We start from the raw sequence: 20,120 nt of genomic DNA, 5'->3' as shown, positions 1-20,120 counted from the left end.
TTGATGCATCTTACTGGACTCACACGTTTGTCATGCTTTTATTTTGAAGTCCAAATGTAATATCCGTTTTTCAGAGGTGGCAAAAGCACTCACACGCTGTACTTGGACTTCTGCCATAGGCTACTGGTAAAAGTTGAAGAACTAAAACTCATGTGAAATTTACTTAACATGCTTTTTGTTAATGTCAATTATGTTTAAAGACAAGTACCTTTTCCGTCACTCATATGTTTATTTTAATGTAATGCAAAATGTTAGCCACGTTTTGTTACTACAAATCGAAAACAAACTGAATTTCTAAGATTACAACATCATAAATCAGACATGTTAACGTCTATCTTTAGTACACAAGGCCGAGAAGTCATTGTATGTTATACCTTCCACAGTCATGGTTTCATGAACTCAGATGCACACACATAGCAACCTTGCCCTCACTCATAATACAAGCAGAAACAAATCTAATCTGTTCATTAATCATTAATTACATAATTTCCGCGCTTCAGAAATTCCGTCCTGGATTGCTCAACACACAATTTGAAGCCTCAACACAATTTGACCCATCACTGGTGTAATGCGAAATCAGGGGTAAGATTAATTATCAAAAGCACAGAATCACGTTTATCAAAATTTTCCTCTAGAGTGGGTGGCAGGAGTCTGGCCCGTGGTAGCTGCGCCCGCTGCTTAATAAATCGCCTCGAAGGATTCCGGAGAAAGAAAGAAGCAGAGCTAATTGGAAAAAGCTTCTGCCTTTATTTTGGTGGGTCGTGAGCGGAAGCTGGCATTATAAGAAGCGCTGCTCGTCAGTCGTCGTCATGTCGTCGTTGTGCTTCACGGATGACGACTTTCGGGACGCCTGGAAGGAGCTGGACGAGCCGCAGCTGGACGGAGGATGGCAGCTTTTCACCGAGACCATGGGCGTCAGCATTTACAGACTTCTCGAGCAGGTTCCTCATTTGCCAGCTGAAATGAAATCGCCATTTGTCTTTGCACTACCGGTTCCCGACGCGCCCGCACCATAAACACTCACGGTCTCCCAACCGGAATGAATTAAAAGCCACAGTGTTAAAGTGTCACTCATATGCCGATTTTAAGAGATGGCTTTTATTAATTAAGGTGAGCAATCAGTTTGATTGAGCAAGGTGTTATATCGTGTTTTTTTTGCGGGGGGTAATTTTAAATTCCAATTATTTCCAATTAGGTTTGGTTATACTTAAGAAAGCAGGTGAATATTATCTCCCGAAGTGCCTCCACCCCACGCATAGTAAAATATACATAAAAACAAAAACACACACACACATTAAGGAAAACAAAATTATTGCACTCATCATTTCATGAAATGCATCTCCAGAAATCATCTCATGAGTGCACTTGAAAATTGATTCCTTTTTTAAGCAAAATGATGCATTTATAATAAAAACAGGAGAACAAAAATGTCATTGTGTACTAGTACATTTCTAAAAAAAGTGAATACACAATAACTAGGGAGTTTCTGCCATCTAGTGGTGGAGCACTTTATTTTTCTGCCTGTCACTACAGCATCAATTGCTGGCAGGTAAATGAACAGAGTTACAGCACTTGACGATGATGATGGTTGACGTCGCTTATTTATGCACAAAATTACTATTAAACCTCATCAAACTCACAAGTACAAACAAGTGCAACACTGTGGTGGTTAAAGTTCATTCATGTTTACAGTTTCCTGCAGCCTCGACGTCACGCTGGATCGCAAAATAATCTCTGGTCTTAATCCCTGTCATGCATTTTGTGATTAACTCATTCACTGCCATTGACGGCTATAGACGCCAAAACTTCATTTAAACTATCCCTATTAGTTTAACTTTTTTTGTAAAATACTTTTGTTAACAAGAGAATGAAAACCTAGAAAAAAATTATTGTAAATTTAGAACAGATCAAATTTGTGATTAATTGTTAGTTAACTAGTTAAGTCATGTGATTAATTGCAATTAAAAAAATAATAATCGCCTGACAGGTCTAATTAAAAAATATATATATTAAAAATAAGGGGTGTTTAATCGTAAATAATCGGATGATCATTTTATATCTCTTATAAATGTACAATAAAAAATTATAGATTTGCATAAAAAATGAAAGGAAAAACATGTTAAACTAATAGAAATAGTTCACATGAATTTTTGACGTTTTTAGTCGTCAATGGCAGTGAATGAGTTAAAGGCAGTACGGTGGGGATACGTACCAGACCAGCCACAATAGCTGAAAAGACCATATCGAAATGTTTTAGAATATAGTTTTAGCCCACAATGTATATAAAAAATAGTTACAACTCTGAACAAAAAACTGTAACTGTATACTGTTAAAAAAAATAAACATCCAAAACCATTACTTAAAAATGTGCTGTTTTGCGAGGGGTCGCTTTACATGAAGGACTTGATTACAAGACAAAACTGTCCCGTTTGTTTTCAGGAAACGGGTCTTTACGAGTACAAAGTGTTTGGCTCTCTGAGCGACTGCAAGGCGGAGCTTTGCGCTGACGTCTACATGGACCTGGCCTACCGCAAGCACTGGGATTCCTACGTCAAAGGTAACGCCACACAAAGTCTCTCGTCCCCACTTCCGCCTAAAAACATGCGCGTGGTTGCATACTCAACTGTTGGCATTCTCTCTGTCTTCATGCTCGTCTGCAGAACTGAGCAGGTAAGACGTAGCGAGTGTCTTTGCTCACGTAGCCTTGTCGAGATGTAGATGCCCGTTTGTTGCTCCGCCTCCCTTACAAACTGCTGCAATTAAGACACTGACAGGTCAATGAAGTCGTATTTATTTTATAAGAATCAGAATGTTCATTTCAATAATCATCTTCATTGTCCCTAAAATTAAATATTAAAAATAATTAACCAATCACTTATTTTTCCAAACACTTAATATTAAACATGTCAACTAATTCATTAATAAAATGTTAATTTTTTCCCTAAAATATAATACTGATGAAATAACAGTTAGTTAATCCTCAATTATCTCAAAAACATATTAATCCATCATTAATTTCACCTAAAGCATATTAAAAAACTAGCAAATAATCTATCATAAATTTTCCCAAACTATTATAATAATATTATAAAATGACAACCAATTATTTAATACGTTTTTAATTATCCTTAAAATATAATATTGACAAATTAGAAATTACTTAACTATTAAACTAGCATTTAATTAATTAATTTTCACTAAAGCATATCAAAAGTATTTATCAATAGTTAATTTTACCCAAAATGTTATATTAAAAACACAATTAATTGATTCATCATTTGCAAATTTTCCTGAAAAATAATTTTAAAATTTGATCAGTTAGTCAATTTATTAATCAATAATAATAATACATTTATAAAATGGCAATTAAAATAAAGTATTTTTCAAAACCATACTATAAAAAAAATTACAATTTACTATTGTTAGTTAACTTTCCCCACGAAATATGTTTAAAAAAAATAAAATAAAGGGAGATGTAAAATTTAGCACCATCCAGTGGTGAACTAATAATTCATTCATTTAAAAAACTCACTATTGAGTTCAATAATATGTCAATAAATGTTCTATCACATGAACCTACTTTTTTTTTTTATATATATAATCGTAGGTCTAACAATTAACTAGTTATATTACATCGGTCATCCACACCTTGCAAGAGGCTGACAAGTTTTTCCACCATCTTTCTGCAACGGATACCCAAAGTCGAATTTCACGAATGTAGTTAGCCTCTGGTGTTGTTTGAAGCTAGTATGGGACCAAATGTGTTGACTGCCGCTTACCTTCCTCAGCCGGGGCCTTCAGGTGGTCACACTGATTCCTGTGATTCGGGGCTGCCACCGTTTGTCTCTCTCTGCTTTGCGTTCATTAGCTTTCACTAGCATCTCCCGCTAGCCGTTCTTGTTCGGTCATTCACCGGAATGCTCGCTTGCTCATGCCAAATAATAATTGGTAGTCAATGTAATGTACGTGCTTAAAACATGTTGCATTTTGTTAGTGCACTCCTCGATGTCACTGAATAATACACACTGTACCTTAGATCAATAATTAATTCAATCGATTAATTGGTCCCTAATTTTCCCAAAACGTAATATTAAATAAATGCCAATGAAATGATTAATTGTTAGCTAATTGTCCCAAAATGATCTTTAACTCATTCACTGCCATTGACAGCTGTTGACGTCAAAAACTCATTTGAACTATTTCTATTAAATTTTTTCCACTTTTGTTAACAAGAGTATGAAAACCTATATAAAAAAAATATTGTACATTTAGAACAGATATAAAATTTACGATTAATCATGAGTTAACTATTAAGTCATGTGATTAATTACAATTAAAAATTAGGAGCGTCGGGTAATTAAAATCGTAATTAATTGCATGACTTTACGAGTTAACTCATGATTTAAAAACAAATGTTATATCTGTTCTAAAAATGTAAAAAATGTAGGTTTTCATACTCTTGTTAACAAAAGTGGAAAAAAATATTAAATTTATAGAAATAGTTCAAATTAATTTTTGACGTCTATAGCCGCCAATGGCAGTGAATGAGTTAAAAATGATCCATCATTAGTTACCTCAAAACATATGATAAAATAAGCAGTTAATTGATCAAGTGCGTGCAGTCGATCCCAAATTGCGCTCTCCTTTTGCGAGTGTGCTCAGAGCGCGAGCATCTGTCGTTGACTTTGGCCTTGAGCAGAATTTCCCCGCCCCTTTGTGCTTGTTAGAGCTGGTGGAGAAGGAGATTGACGGCCAGTTGGCCATCTACTGGGAGGTCAAGTACCCCTTCCCTCTGTCCAACAGAGACGTATCCTTCCCCTCAAAACCTCGTCACGTCCTCTGGTCCTCGCGGCGTCTTCCTTAACACGCCGGCCGCGTTGCATTTAGTATCTGTACGTCAGGGAGCGCCGCGTGCTGGACGTGGACGGCAGGAAGATCTGGGTCATCCTGGCCAGAAGCTCGCCCGAGACGCCGTACCCGGAGAAGAACGGCGTGCTGAGGGTCAATGACTACAAGCAGACGGTCGCCCTGGAGGCTGACGGCGACGCCGGAACCAGAGGTAAACAGATGATGCAATTTGTGGAGGAAATGCACATGAATGACCAAGAGTTGAAAAGTGGAGGGATTCGTGCAATTGTCAAAATGTAGAATGTTGAAATTTAACTCATTCACTGCCATTGACGACTATAGATGTCAAAAATGTATTTGAACTATTTCTATTAGTTAAAATTTTTTTCCACTTTTGTATGAGTATGAAAACCTAGAAAAAAAATATTGTATATTTAGAACAGATATAAAATTTGTGATTAATCGTGAGTTAACTAGTGAAGTCATGTGATTAATTACGAAAAAATTTAATCGCCTGACGCCCCTAATTTTTAATATTTTCTTAGTTTTTTTTAGTAATTAAAAAAAAATGTTTTAAAAACATTTTTAATAATCTTTTATTTCTTAAAAAAAAAGATTATTAAAATTAATATTTGTAATCATCGCATTACTTCACTAGTTAACTCACAATTAATCACAAATGTTATATCTGTTCTAAATGTACAATAAAATATTTTTTCTAGGTTTTCATACTCTTGTTAACAAAAGTGGGAAAAAATGTTAATCTAATAGAAATAGTTAAAATGATTTTTTTGACGTCTATAATGACTGATGTGTTCAATCAATGTGTCCTGTTCCACTTTTCAGTGTTCATGAATTACTTTGACAATCCTGGCGGGATGATTCCCACCTGGCTGGTCAACTGGGCAGCCAAGGTAAGGAAGCACATGTTACCAATTTCCATGCATTCAATTTGAAGTTAGTGCTGTTCAGGGCCAAGGGGTGTTTGTGAACTTTATCGCCCGCAGATGTGTTTCAGTGTGATGTCATCTCACTTTTGTTGTCTTGTTTTGTTTTGCTGGTCACCAGAGCGGCGTTCCCGGCTTCCTCACTGACATGAAGAAGGCGTGCGCCAACTATCCGCTCTACTGTCAGAAAAAATGAGGACACTTGATGGCATTTTAGTCATCGATGTGAGTGGCAGGGATGTGGGCCGTCTTGGGCATGATTGGTCGCCTTTGTATTTTCCTGCTGTCTTTTATTTACACACACACTCCTTTATGTGCAATCTGAACTTGTCATGTTTACGATCAAAATGACGTATGCAATGTAAATGATTTATGGTTTTTAATAGGCAGATGTGAACGTTTGTTGTGTGTACAAATGATCCTGTTGTGAACCTCCCTGCTGATTGTCAAAAATTCAATGGCAAGTAAACAAATATTTATTATCATGCAGCTGTGTGTTTAATGAGATATTTTACTAATATCGTAATGATGTCAAACAGGGTGGGGCAAACTACTGTGCTTTGAGCTGATTGGCTGAGACGAGGAACAGGTGGAGACAAAAACTAGACAGGACATCAAACTAAATCTAATCAAAACAAAGTCAACACACACAAATGTCATTTCAAGTTAAAGGTGAATATTTATTTTAGAAGTTGACGAGTTATTTGGATGAGAGAGAGAGAGAAAATAAGCAAATGTATGTGTGAGTGCAGTGTGGAGTTATTATCTCTAGATGGCGCTAATGTCTAAGGTGTGGATTTGCATTGCTCAATCATGCTGTTGAAGCAATCGGGACAGAAAAAAATATATGTCTACGTATGTAACTGGGGTGTGACGTTTGGGTGTTAATGTTTCTTGCACACTTTTTAATACTGTATTTATCATAACAAAAATAAAAAAAAACCATGATGCCAAAAAATACAACAAAGAATAAAATACTGAAACAGGTCAGGATTAGGGTCCTTTACTGTACCATTTGGGGGTCATAGGTCAGGGTCAAATGTTGAGAGTTTACCAAAGGAGGCTGTAACAAGATTAATCACTAGAAGTAGTCGAACTTTAAGGCGGAGGGCACCGAAGGACCTCTGACCTTTGGTGTGGGCAAGGAAGAATCGGAGATTTGTTGCTTTATAACAGCGACAATGCACGTGAGTGGATAAACATTGCCAGTTAGACAAAAAGACATTTTTCCATCTGTAGTCCCTGCACAGATGGTAAAGCATGATCGTTATTATTGCCACAGATTAGAATCAGCAATGGCGTCGCTGTAATTGAATTAATTGCAAGGAGCGATGTGAGCAGAAAAATAACAAATAGTCAGTATGCAAATTGGTGCAAGATACGGCACATGCAATTGTTGCAGAAGTAGGTACTGTGAAATAAAATAAATCATATGAGACCATTTCAACACACACAGTTGGTCTGGTGCTGGAAATGCACCACGCGATATATATTTTTGTTGTTTGTTTGAAATGTTATTTTTCCATTTTCTGGTATACTGTGACTTTTGGCGGCCTTTATAAACGAGTATGTATATATATGTGATAGCACGCGTCGAGATGTGACAGTAGCGAGCGGAAACAAAAATCCGAACAGTGATGCTCTGCATGTTTTGATACTTTGGAATGTCAGCTGGACGGCGAGTGCAAGACCATTTTATTTCTTGGCCAGCCTTCTGATTGGTCATGCACTCGCTGAATTGTGTCAAAGCTGAAGAACACAGCATTCAACACCAAAATTCTCTATTATTATTATTAACCTCCTCACATTTTTCAAGGGGTTCTCCTTTCACATTTCTCAATCCCAATAAAAAAAGAAATCTACACTCCATTCGCAAAATTTAGGACACGCTAGGCCAGGGGTCTCCCCGTGCTTGCGTGGGTTTTCACCGGGTACTCCGGTTTCCTCCCACATTCCAAAGACATGCATGGCAGGTTCATTGAACACTCCAAATTCTCCATAGGTGTGAATGTGAGAATGGTTGTTCGTCTCTGTGTGCCCTGCGATTGGCTGGCAACCAGTTCAGGGTGTGCCCCGCCTACTGCCCAAAGCCAGCTGGGATAGGCTCCAGCACCCCCGCGACCCTAGTGAGGAAAAGCGGTCAAGAAAATGGATGGATGGATGGATGGATGGATAGGCCAGGGGTGTTACCAGGCACACAAATGGGTTTAAACCAGCTCCGGAGATGACGTGATCTTGTAAAGTAAAAAAATGAGTAATGTCAGACCAATGAATCAAATGGACAAAATCAAAACATATACATTTGCAATTTCACAAGCAATCCTCAGATGAGCGATGCAGCTTGAATTGACCTGGATGCAAGGTTATTTTAGTTAACTAAAACTAACGAAAAAAATAAAACAAAAATTCAAAAAACAATTTAGTTGACAAAATAAAATGAAAATGCTTTTTAAAAAACGAAAACTAACTGAAACTACATTTTATGTTAATAAAACTAACTAATACTAACTATAATTATAGCAAAAATGTCCTTTGTTTTAGTCTTTGGTAATCAATTTAATGCATGAGCCTTTGGAGATGATTTATTTTGATATTAACCGAAATAAGGACATTTGAAAGTGTGTCACACAAAAGTGACGTCATCTAGCAGCAGCCAATAGAAAAGCACCTTGGAATTTATATGTTTCTGGGGTTGGTGAAAGATTCTGGTTGGTAACCTGGTGGGTAGTGGTTGATGTCCGGGGCGGTGCTGGATTTCAATTTCCTTTCTTTTCTTTGATCCTTCCTCGGGTCTCCTGACAACCTCACGACTCTAGCTGGATTCTGAAGTATTCGTTTTAGGTGAACGGTGTGGGATTTTTAATAGGTTTTAGGTGAATTAATGAGTACACACTCACACGCGCGCACACATGCACACACGCACACACACACTTGCACATGCACATACTCACGCACATGCAAAAAAAAAAAGAAAAAGAAGAAAAAAAAGAGAGGGAGCAATGATAATGACATGTTGAATCTGTAAGATTACCGAATGAACAATACTGAGCTCTCTCATAAAAAAAGAAAAAGAAAAAAAAGGAGAAATAAAAGAAAAGCACCTTCAGATGACGTTGCTCCCATGGTGTTTTTTAAATATTACGCACAAGTAATACACACAAAAACTAAAACTAATACTGAAACTAACTCAAACTAAACCAAAACTAAGCATTTATGAAATCTCAAAACAAAATAAAAACTAACTAAAATGAAAGTTTCCGAAACTATAATAACCCTGCCTGGATGTCATTATTTTACAGACAGCCTAAAGTTATAGTGTCTTGAAAAAAAATAAAAACATAGACCAACATCAGTTAAACATAAACATGCTGAATATGACATATGACATGGATTAACATCCCATAAATGTAATAACTGCGTCACAAACCGCATTCTGAGATTAATATACGTATGTGCAAAACAGGTACGCCCGGAATTCATACAGGCAAAGTGTTGCCGCATTCCATTTGCATGTGTGTTATTTTTTGGAACAATATATTAACAGTTGAACCTCGCTGTTTAGGGCTGGCCTGCAAATAGCGAAAATCTGTGTATAACTGACGTCAATTGTTTTGAAGTTTTATACCATGATTTTACCAGTCCGGCCCACTTAGTAATATATTTTCCTCCATGTGGTCCCCTGAGCTAATATGATTTTGATACCCCTGCGTTCGTTTCGGCCTTTTTTTTCACATTCCAAGAAGTTTAGTGCACCCCACAGTGAAATTGCATCACACAATCAGATAAAGATGAAGAAAATCACTTTCCTCATCAATATACACATCAAATATGCAGTATATGCTGTACATACATTTTGAATTTTTATCATTTTATTCTCAACACTTTAAATTTTGTGGGTGTTCAAGGAAAGTAACGCGACCACCATCTATTGACCAACCGCGCCACTGGTTACGTACCATTTTGTCACATTCCAAAAATTCATACTTTTCTCACAATTCCACATGCTACACATTAAAACTAGATCATTTATTTAAAGTCTCATCTACATTTCAACAATTCCAAATCAATTCCCCAGCATTCACACAAAATTTCTCCACAAATTTAACATTTTTAGCTGTAAAACCAGAAAGTGACACAAAGCTGACTGACCCCCTCCTCCGCACTCATCCTCACCCCCAAACCCCCCCAACACAACACGCTGGACGTCGGCTCAGATTTCCCAGGTGCCTCTCTGTCTGCCAGACGTAACAAAATAACGTCTCTGCTGGCGAGCTTATTTTTCAAGCGCTTTGCTGACTTTTTGCTCATTTCTGCGAGAGATGACCACAGCAGATAGCCAGCGCGCACTTCTGCTTCTTCATCTGTCAACTTTTTTTGTCGGCTTCTTGTTTGCCGTGGCCAATTACTGCGCCATAAACACTTCATGCACAATTGTCAAGTGTAGAAAGAAGTTTCAAGACAAGAAGACAAAATTTAAACTATAAATGATTGGTTTGAAAAAAAACACACACACACAATCACAATAGTGTGCTATCCAGACACGTATTCAGCCCATTTTTGTCAAATGCTGAAGCACTCCCAAAGTGAACGATAGTAGGGATGCACGATAATAACGGTAGCCGATAATTATCGTCAATTATCGACCAATTTGACATCATACAGATAAACCAGATAATAAAGAAATCCTCCGATAATAACAGACATGCCACGTTGGTCCATCTGTTGTGGTTGTGGCTCAAGTTGTGCCCCACTCCTCCACCCCCCCCCTCCTCTAATAATACTAACTATTTTACACGTATTAACATAAGTTTTATTCTGTATTGTGGACACCTGTATTTTCTTTAACAATGGGCTTTTCATTTGTACATGAAGCAATATTGAAATGACCTTGACTGATAAGCCTGCTAGGAACACACTGCTTGCTTTCCTGTCTAGCTGACCCTCCCTTCTCCTCCTAAAACCTAACCAGGCTGCATAAAAATCTTCCCATGATAATTTACTGCGCACACTCTCACAGTTTACTTCTTGTAGACTGCTCTGTAAGACTTGTATATATTTGAAGTTTCAAATACAAAGAAAGCCAAAAGACAAATTGTTTTATTCATCTCGCCTAACTACTGAAATTTCCACAACACCCTTGCAGTTTTTTTTTAAAACATGATTGTTTTGTTTTGGCAAACTGAGTTATTGGTTGTCTTTGAAGCAGAGATATCCATAAAATTCAGCTTCACTGTGCTTTACACAATGCTTCCACGTTAGATTTATAGTAGGACTCGAAAATATATTTGTATTCAAGTTAATTTTGCTAACAATTATCGGCTTACTTATTGGTTATCGACATCGGCACTTTCTAAATTATTGGTTTATCTGTATCAGTTGAAAATAACATTATCGTGCATCCCTAAACAATAGCACCCCCCAAAATTTTTGAGTATACTGTGTATATATATATATATATATATGCACCATCTAGTTTAAAAGAAATATTTAAAAAACAAAAATACAGTATCCCCCCACACACATTTCACTAGAAAATATTTTGATCCTCCTCAGCCCTCCGTTCCCAACTCTTCTGTTGCGTACAAGCAGAGCATGCATGATCGGTACATCGCTGTGAGTGTCTAATCGAGTGAAATTGTAAGTTCCTTACTTTCACCAGGATACGTGAAAGGTTCATTACTCCACTCAATACCAACACATTATAGGTACATAAAGTGCTTTTATTATTTTTTAAATGTCTTAATGTTCTTGGGCCATCTTATTTATCGGAGCTGCTTCTACCGTATCAGCCCTCGCTGCTCCTGAGGTCCTCTGGCAGCGGCCTTTTAATTGTTCCTAGGGTGAGGACCAAAACACACGGTGAGGCTGCATTTAGCCACTGTGGTCCTCACCTATGGAGTAGCCTGCCGGAGGGCATCAGGGCCGCAGACACTAGTGATGTTTTTAAGAGGAGGCTCAAGACACACCTTTTTAGTTTGGCCTTTAATTCATCTTTTTTTGTTTTTCCTCCTATTCTGTTTTCTTCCAGCGTTTAACTGTTTTGATTTGGTTCTTACTAACTTTTTAGCTTTAGTGTTTCCTCATGGGGGAGCCTCCGCACTGGGAGGGATGGCTGGTCTTCTCCTGCGGGCGGGCGGGCGGTCGTCCCGGGGGCCCCTTTGCCCCGGGGGACTGTGGCGCGCTTCACTCTGCGTGGGGCGGGCCGCGGTCAATCTGGGCCGGGGGTCTCTGGGATGACATTGCTCCCTGTGGTGGTTGGCAGTCGTCCCTCTCAGTGTGGATGAGCTCCTCCCGGGTGCCTTTCCTCACAGGGTTTTTCTGTGCCCCGCCATGTTGTGGTTTGCGTGTGTTTGTGGGTATGATCATGATAATGTTAGGGGGAGGGGAGGGTTATCTTTTTATTGTACTATGGATGTTTTAATTGTTCAGCACCTTTAGTTGCATTTTATTGTGTGAAAGGTACTATATAAATAAAGTTCCATTACTAGTCTGCTTTTTTTTGCTGTTCAGTCATGCTACTTGGGAGGTAGTTAGCTGAAGTTCCCCCCCTCAAAGCTAGGAAACGTTGCAGGTGGTCAGACTGAAGCCTAATGCCCATCACTGTCTTTTTTGAGTGGAATGAGGGAAGCAAGTGTTAATATTAATGTCTTTAGTTGCGTTTCCATTACAGTTTTTCACAAAAATAAAAGCAATTTTGTACAATTTCGATTATGTACAATTTTGACTTGTATGTGTTTCCATTGAAGAGTGTTTTGCTTCTGAGTTGCAATTCTCGTAATGTCCCGTCTCGCGAGATCTCGTAGCTGTGTAGGAGGTGCTCATGATGTTTATGGAAGACGGGCGCCCGGACTTGTTAACTCATTCACTGCCATTGACGGCTATAGACGTCAAAAATTCATTTAAACTATTTCTATAAGTTTCACATTTTTTTAAACTTTTGTTAACAAGAGTATGAAAACCTAGAAAAAAATGAATTGTATATTTAGAACAGATATTAAATGTGTGATTAAACGTGGGTTAACTAGTGAAGTCATGTGAATAATTACAATTAAAAATTGTAATCGCCTGATGCCGCTAATTAAAAAAAAGAAGAAAAGATTATTAAAAATTAGGGGGATCAGGCAATTAATTTTTTTTAAATTGTAATTAATTGCATGACTTCAATAGTTAACTCACAATCAATCACAAATTTTGTATCTGTTCTAAATGTACAATAAAAAAATCTAGGGTTTCATACGCTTGTTAACAAAAGTAGAAAAATGTTCAACTAATAGAAATAGTTCAAATGAATTTTTGACGTCTATAGCCGTCAATGGCAGTGAATGAGTTAAGATTACTTTAAAAACATCTCTCTCCCCTCATTGGGCGGGTTCGGGCAATTAGTGTTGGTAACAGCTGTTGTGTGTGTGTGCGCGCGCGCTTATAACTCGTTTTATGGTGCGGATGGATAGAACGAATTTCAATGACGACGTGCACCGTATGTTGCTCGATTCCTCGTTGCCCGGGGTAACGGCCATTTCTCATGCAATGATATGGAAAGTGCATTAAACGGCGGCCTTGGCTCTATAGCTAAATCGCTTTGTGCTTAAAAATACTTTTTATCCCCTTGGGAGGCAGTTCCGACACAAAAACTTCCTACTTCCTTTCCTCCGTGACCAGGCGGGGGTCACATGACTACAGGGTATGCGCAAAAAGTGTTTCCAATGGACTATATGCCACGGAGGAGGCGGGAATTCCGACTTCCGGGTTTTCACCCATCAATTTTGTTTCCGTTTCCGGTTTGCGACGTGTGGGCCGCGTCCCAGTACTTTGTGTTCCTCGGTTGCGCGTTCCCGTCGACGGGTGCGAGGCTGCGATTGTGTAGTGTCTGTCTCAGTGTCCGAAGCATTTCAGATCGCCAGACGCCCTCCCGCCGATGAGTGGGAGCGCGCTTGAGGGGCGCTGATGTGTCACTAAATTCGCTTTAAAATTTTGAAACAATTGAATGGAAACTTGAAAACTTTTGCAAAATACTTCTATTTCGACAAAGCTTTCCTACTGCTTTCCTACACGCTCCATCCTCGTTGCTTTTGGTCACACGGATGATGACCCGGAAGGACATCAACTCGTTTAAAAAAAATGGCGTCTTCTCGCCCAAAAACTTTTGCGTAATCTTTGCGAGGGAACGCAAATTATTATTTTTTCCCTACCATGTCTCGTAGAGAAACTACAGAAAATACGGACCTAATTATTTCTTTGGGTTGGGTCATTCCAGAATTTGGCACCAACATTTGTTAAAAACAGACCATTTATTTATTTGCTTATGGTTATGTTTGTTAGAAAGAAAAAAATTGAATTGAAAAACATGTTTAAAAAATATTGCCAAATAAATCCTTTACAATTAAGTAAACTTAAATTGTATTTAGTATTTATGTACTAATTTAATGTTAAATTAGAATTACAGTCAAAATGCTGCAAATCAGTGCTAATGTTGGATTTGTTCTGCTCAAGAGTACACATTAGCTGTGTTGGGTTCTGGGTGGCGGAGCAGTACCATCGCGAGGGTTCGCTTCGAGGGTGTGTGAGTGAATGGACTGTACTTAAAGAAGAAGAAGAAAAAAACATTAGCTGTGTTAGCTGCGATGCTAATTGGTCATGAAAAAAAAACTCAGCTATAGCTTAGAAAAACAAAAACTTGTACAGTATATGAATTTGTCATTTTCTGTCAATGTGGGTTGCGTTGGTTTGAGTGACACTCCGTTATGGCTGACATTTGGAAAAAATAAAATAAAATAAAAATAGAAGAGAGGTCTTGATTACATCATTCCTGCTGTGTCATGTAGCTTAATCCCCCGGCGCTTCCTCTAATGGCCTCAAATATTAACAAATTGTTTTTAAAATTTTAGTGCCTTAAGATACAAGTGATGATTTTTTTCCCTTTTCCTTATGAGTGCAAATTTGTGATGCGAACGCTGGACTTAACAACAAGCAGCAATGAACTCTTTGCACAAATCCACTCAGTAACCACAACGACAATGGCCAGACACACCTGGATTAATTAATGTGTCCAATCATGAAAGACAGGAAATAAAGTAAGAGTGGTATCGAGTTCAAGAAGTAGTGGATTTGTGCAAAGAGCCCATAGGGCAAAATAAATAAATAAATTAAGAGGCTCCAAGCCATTTTCACATTACGTATTTAAAACCATCTAACTTTGCTGTTAGGTCCGCTAGCTTAATGCTAACACATACTGTAATTGGAAATGCCATACTGTAGAAAAGCTACAGAATTGCATCTGTACAGCAGTGTTGTAATGTTTTAGGCAATGGATATTTGCACACAAACACTGCAACAATACATGCTGATAGACAATGTGGTAATACCCATAGGCATATATTCTTTGTCCTCTGTGAAGAATGGCAAATATCACTGCAAATGACTGAGTCACTTACTTTAGTTGAGTGAAACTCCTTTCCATTTGACCGCATGACTCTATTATACTGCCCCCAGTGGCCAGGTCACGCAATTAGAAATTTCATACGGAAGACAGAAAATGAAGTAGATCCGTGGTTGCTCCCTGGTTGCCCCCTTGTGCTTCCCTCTGGGTTCCTTCTGGTTGTTATCTTTTCAAGCGACAACATGACGACACTCTCCCTGAGAGATATACGACCCGGATTATTTGGGGTCGCGTATCATCTGAGCCCTTTAAGTGCTTTACCTGATGCCAGATTTGTCAGCCTGGGATTTATTTTCATGGGAAATGTGCAACAGTGGGAGAATTTGGGGAATAGGGTTCCGTGGTTGCCCTCAATTGGCTGAGAATTGACCAATTTTTTTTTATACCCTGTATCCATAATCTTCATTGGGTTATATGTTTTCTGTCGCTGACAAACAAAAATGTGCTTTGAATGTTTCATTTCTTTTTACAGGTCTTTCAAAATAGACATCACGTTGTTGCAAGAATATTGTATTTCATTTAGTTTCTTCTTCTGTAATGTTGACATTTACGTTACCTCATTGACTGTGAGCCATTTTCTAAGCAGATTACCCCAAATTGCCAGCCGTTTTACAGCATTTGGAAAATATTTTGTCACAATATGAACAGCAAAGAAAGGGAAAAAAAGTTTGTTTCTGAGTTTTTCTGTTCTCTAGCAGCAAGCAGTAGTAGTAGTACTTTTTTTTTTTTACAAACAGTGGAGAAAACATGCTATGTGTGAAAAGAAACCGTGACTTTGATGTAAATATGTTGCACATTTGAAACCTTTCAAACTTTAAAAGAGCAAAAATAAGACTGAGAAGGGCGCTTTGTTTCGTCTGACTCAGCAGCCGTTTTCTTGTGGCTCCTAAAACCCTCGGAGACGCCAGGCCTCGTTGAGGACACCGACAGCGCATCATTCATTGTCGACCCTCCCGGTAACAGCCCCTCCCGCACTTCCCTTCCCACACGTGCTGGCCCCATCTAGGCTGCACTGATGGCACCTTGTGACTGATTCAGGGGCCGATGGAGTTTCAAGGGGACACGAGGGGACCCTACCAACCAACTTCCTGCTTAAACTCTTCGCATTCATTTATCTTAAAATTGACCGTTTATTTCCATCACAGAATGTGAAAACTGAGAACTGTTTTATTAGTTGTTTATCACACATCCACATGTGTACGGTTGCGTACACTATGTATTGATTTTCCCATTATTGTCATATCGCTGTTGGAGAAATTGCGATAATATCGTATTGTGTGTAAGCAGGCAGAGCAGCAGAACATTCCTGGACATTTCATTAGGTACATATGCGCATGATCGATTGATCGATGATCTCATATATGATCTTTCAGGGTTTATCTGAAGTCTACTGGTATTTATTTTTGGTATTGTTCTACATCCATACAGAAGAAGGAAGGTCAAACACTTGTTTGAGAATTGTAGCTTACTTTATTATTCAATAGTCTGTGACTTTTTTTTTATATCTTGCACTGGACTATATTTCATATGTAAAAGAAATAAGGGTGAAACTAAAATAAAAAGGTTAGAGGCCAAACTATAAAACAATGTTTGTTATATGCGCTCTCTACAATGCACATTTTCACCAATATTGGGTGGCATGTTGCCCGTGATAAACTGGGGTGGGGGTTTGGGGGCTGGTGTGGTGTGGGAGGCGGGGGCACACTGTAGTTTCTTCTAGTGTGTGTGTGTGTGTGTGTGTGCGTGTAGTGACATGGCAATTTGGCGTGGAATGGCGCACTGTCACCAAGGGCCAGTGATCAAAGTGGTGGTGTGTTTTGGGGGTGAGGAGTTGGGGGCGTTAGTGTTACAGTTCACACCCCAGCGAGCCTTCCTTCACTTTTCTACTTCGCCCCCCTGCCATGCCATGCCATGGAGGGAGGGGGTCTTCAGCACAGTGAGAGCTCAACAGACTTCTAGTTGTTTACAAGACCACATGATTGCTTTTATTGTGTTAGTTTAGTTGAGTACACATCATTGGCATGATAGTGGGAGGGATGGAAGGACGGGGTGGGGGGGTTCTCCGTGTAGATAGCAAATCTTGGGGATTGAAGTGATTCTGGCCAGCATATCAGAATGGGATGACCGGACGCCGCACGAGACGTGTACATGTATGCCACCGCCATATTTCACTGATGACCTGCTAGGACGCAGTATTTAGCAGGACAAGAGAATGCTTGTGCACATTAAACATACAAACCCAATTCCCCAAAAAGTTGGGACACAATACAAATTGTGAATAAAAACTGAATGCAATTATGTGGAAGTACCAAATTTTAATATTTTATTCAGAATAGAACATAGAGAACAGGTCAAAAGTTTAAACTGAGAAAATGTATCATTTATTCATTTGAAATGAACCCTGGCCCAGAGAAATCTTGGTCTGCTTTAGAAATGGCTTCTTCTACGTACTGTCGCGTTTCATCTGGCAACGGCGGCTGGCACGGTGGATTGTGTTCACCCACAATGTTTTCTGGAAGTCTTGCTGAACCCTTTCTGTGAATTCCCTTACAGTAAGCATTCCTGTTTGCAGTGCAGTGTCGTTTAAGGGCGTCCAGTAGGATTTTTCGGCCTTGACCCTTACACACACAGATTGTTCCAGACTCTCTCAATCTTTGGATGATGTTATACACTGTAGATGATGATTACTTCAACTTTTTTGCAATTTTTCGCTGGTAAAGTAAACACCTTTCTGATATTTGTCCACTATCTTTCTGCGCAACATTGGAGGAATTGGTGATTCTCTACCCATCTTGGCTTCTGAGAGACACTGCCACTCCGAGAAGCTATTTTTATATTCTAATCAAGTTGCCAATGGACCTCATTAGTGGTAATTGGTCTTCCAGCTGTTTTTTGTGTAATCGTGTAAGTGAAATTGACTTTTCCAGCCTCTCTCTACCTGTCCCAACTTTTTTTGGGATTTGTTGGCACCATGAAATTTACAATAGACATATTTTTTCCCTTGAAATTATAAATGTTCTCAGTTTAAACTTTTGACCTGTTCTCTATGTTCTATTCTTAACAAAATATTGAAATTTGGCACTACCACATAATTGCATTCTGTCTTTATTCACAATTTGTATAGTGTCCCAACTTTTTGGGAATTGGGTTTGTACAAAAAAATGTCATAATTGAAGACAACAATCAAAATTTTGCAGATGCAATACTTCTTTGATAAACATTGATACGCTCTATTAGTCGAGGCCTCGCTCGGGCGTTTTTAGATTACGCTCTGCGTGAGAAATATCCGTAGACAAACAAACCAGCGGCGGCCAGTGCTGCGGTGGGATGCGTCATTGTTTCTTTGTTTATGTCACGCTCTAATTTAAATTTAAACACATCTCCACACGACAAATTGATGGGAAACAAACTGGCTTGATTGCATCATCCACACATTTTTGTGCACGAGAATGCCAGCAAGAAAATCAGATCAGATTACTCTGAAAAGTCCATTTGTGATCCTGGTTGTTGAGTTGTTAGTTTCCTTTAAAATGTCAAGAACAGTGGTCTCAAAACAAAAAAATAAAACAGACATTTGTAAAACTTGTTGGCAGAAGAAACAAGTTATTGAAAATAAACGTTTTTTATTTTATTTTATTTTATGTACTTCTTTGCTCTTCTTTTTCTCTCCGTGACAAGAGTGCACTTATAGCTGACAATGAGGCGCTCTAAAGCAGCCAGACCAGCCCGGGGTTCACACACTGGCTGCCAAGTCAGACTTCCTCCAAAAAATAAAATAAAAAAGCTGTCAAAAAAATCCCCATTCTCTTCTTCTTCTTCTTCTTTTCAAACCCCTCCTCAAATCTTTCAAATCTTTCTTACACAGGGGTGGCCAAGTTTGGTCCTCAAGAGCCCCCATCCAGCCTGTTTTCCAAGTCTCCCTCCTTCAACGCAGCTGAATCTAATGATCAGCTCATCGGCAAGCTTTGCAGAAGCCTGATAACGATCGTGATCATGAATCAGGTGTGTTAGTGGAGAGAAACACGGAAAACAGGCTGGATAGTGGCTCTCGAGGACAGAACTTGGTCACCCCTGCTCTTACAAATCTCTCAGTTCACTTTCTTGCATGCACATTAAGCATACATACAAACTGACATACACCGGAACTTTAGTTTGTGAATGCTGTAGTTTTTTTGGATTTCAGATTTCAATTTTATTTTTTATTTTTTTTTTTAGTTTTGCCCTGGTTATTGTACATCTGTGACGTGTTAAAACATGACAGGAAGACAAATGTATAATTGTAATGTGAAGGAAATCTGTTGAGATTAAAAGTAAATAATGCATTGAGAAGGATAAAAAGTTTTTTTTGAATAAGGTAATTACCACCAACATCATGTCGTGATTATTTCTCCTTGTTTTCAGCCAATTCAGGGTGCAACACATCCGCCCGGTTTTTGAACAAAAAAACAACACTTGACTCGGCCATTCATTCACTGGAATGGATGCTCATTAGCAACTCTCCCGGTCTGCTCTAACCTGGCAATAGCCATATTGATACTGCGATTCACTCAAGGGAGTTCTCCGCAATATCAATCTGGGACTGCTCCAAGCTGATTTACTCGAGGCGGAACAGTCTGTACAATACTTCGAGCTGATTGGAGGATGCGTTTGTTTTGACCAATCACAGCCACGGATGATAATGTTATCTTCATTCTTGTTGAAGGAGGGGGAAAAAAAGCACAAACATCTTTTCCAGCTAATAATGCACGAAGCGCCGCTCGCTGTTCAACATTCAACAAGGAAACGGTGAGTAATTCTACAAGAACAGAATTAATTGCAACGTCCATTCGTCCATGTTAGGTTTGTTTGTTTTCCCCGGTGTCGGCGCCGGCTTCCTGTTTTCGTCACAG

General features: G+C 38.8%; 1 protein-coding gene across 1 annotated transcript; it reads left to right on the top strand.

Moving 5' to 3' along the window:
- The first annotated feature begins 791 nt into the window (after positions 1–791).
- pctp (phosphatidylcholine transfer protein) lies at positions 792–6,280 on the top strand. The gene is made up of 6 exons (XM_077557805.1): positions 792–941; positions 2,440–2,557; positions 4,728–4,807; positions 4,888–5,059; positions 5,695–5,762; positions 5,917–6,280. Exons 1-6 carry the CDS (start codon positions 810–812, stop codon positions 5,989–5,991), a joined length of 645 nt encoding a protein of 214 aa, XP_077413931.1. The 5' UTR covers positions 792–809; the 3' UTR covers positions 5,992–6,280.
- Positions 6,281–20,120: the final 13,840 nt, after the last annotated feature.

This window comes from Vanacampus margaritifer, chromosome 2, assembly GCF_051991255.1.
Source record: "Vanacampus margaritifer isolate UIUO_Vmar chromosome 2, RoL_Vmar_1.0, whole genome shotgun sequence".
Classification (NCBI taxonomy): Eukaryota; Metazoa; Chordata; class Actinopteri; order Syngnathiformes; family Syngnathidae; genus Vanacampus; species Vanacampus margaritifer.
Note: the sequence above shows the minus strand (reverse complement) of the source record. Positions and strands in the feature narration are given on the sequence as shown.

Coding starts and splice junctions, on each gene's coding strand:
- pctp (XM_077557805.1), top strand. CDS start 810: ATGTCGTCGTTGTGCTTCACGGATGACGACTTTCGGGACGCCTGGAAG. Junction 942..2,439: donor TTTACAGACTTCTCGAGCAG/GTTCCTCATTTG, acceptor GTTTGTTTTCAG/GAAACGGGTCTTTACGAGTA. Junction 5,060..5,694: donor CGGCGACGCCGGAACCAGAG/GTAAACAGATGA, acceptor TCCACTTTTCAG/TGTTCATGAATTACTTTGAC.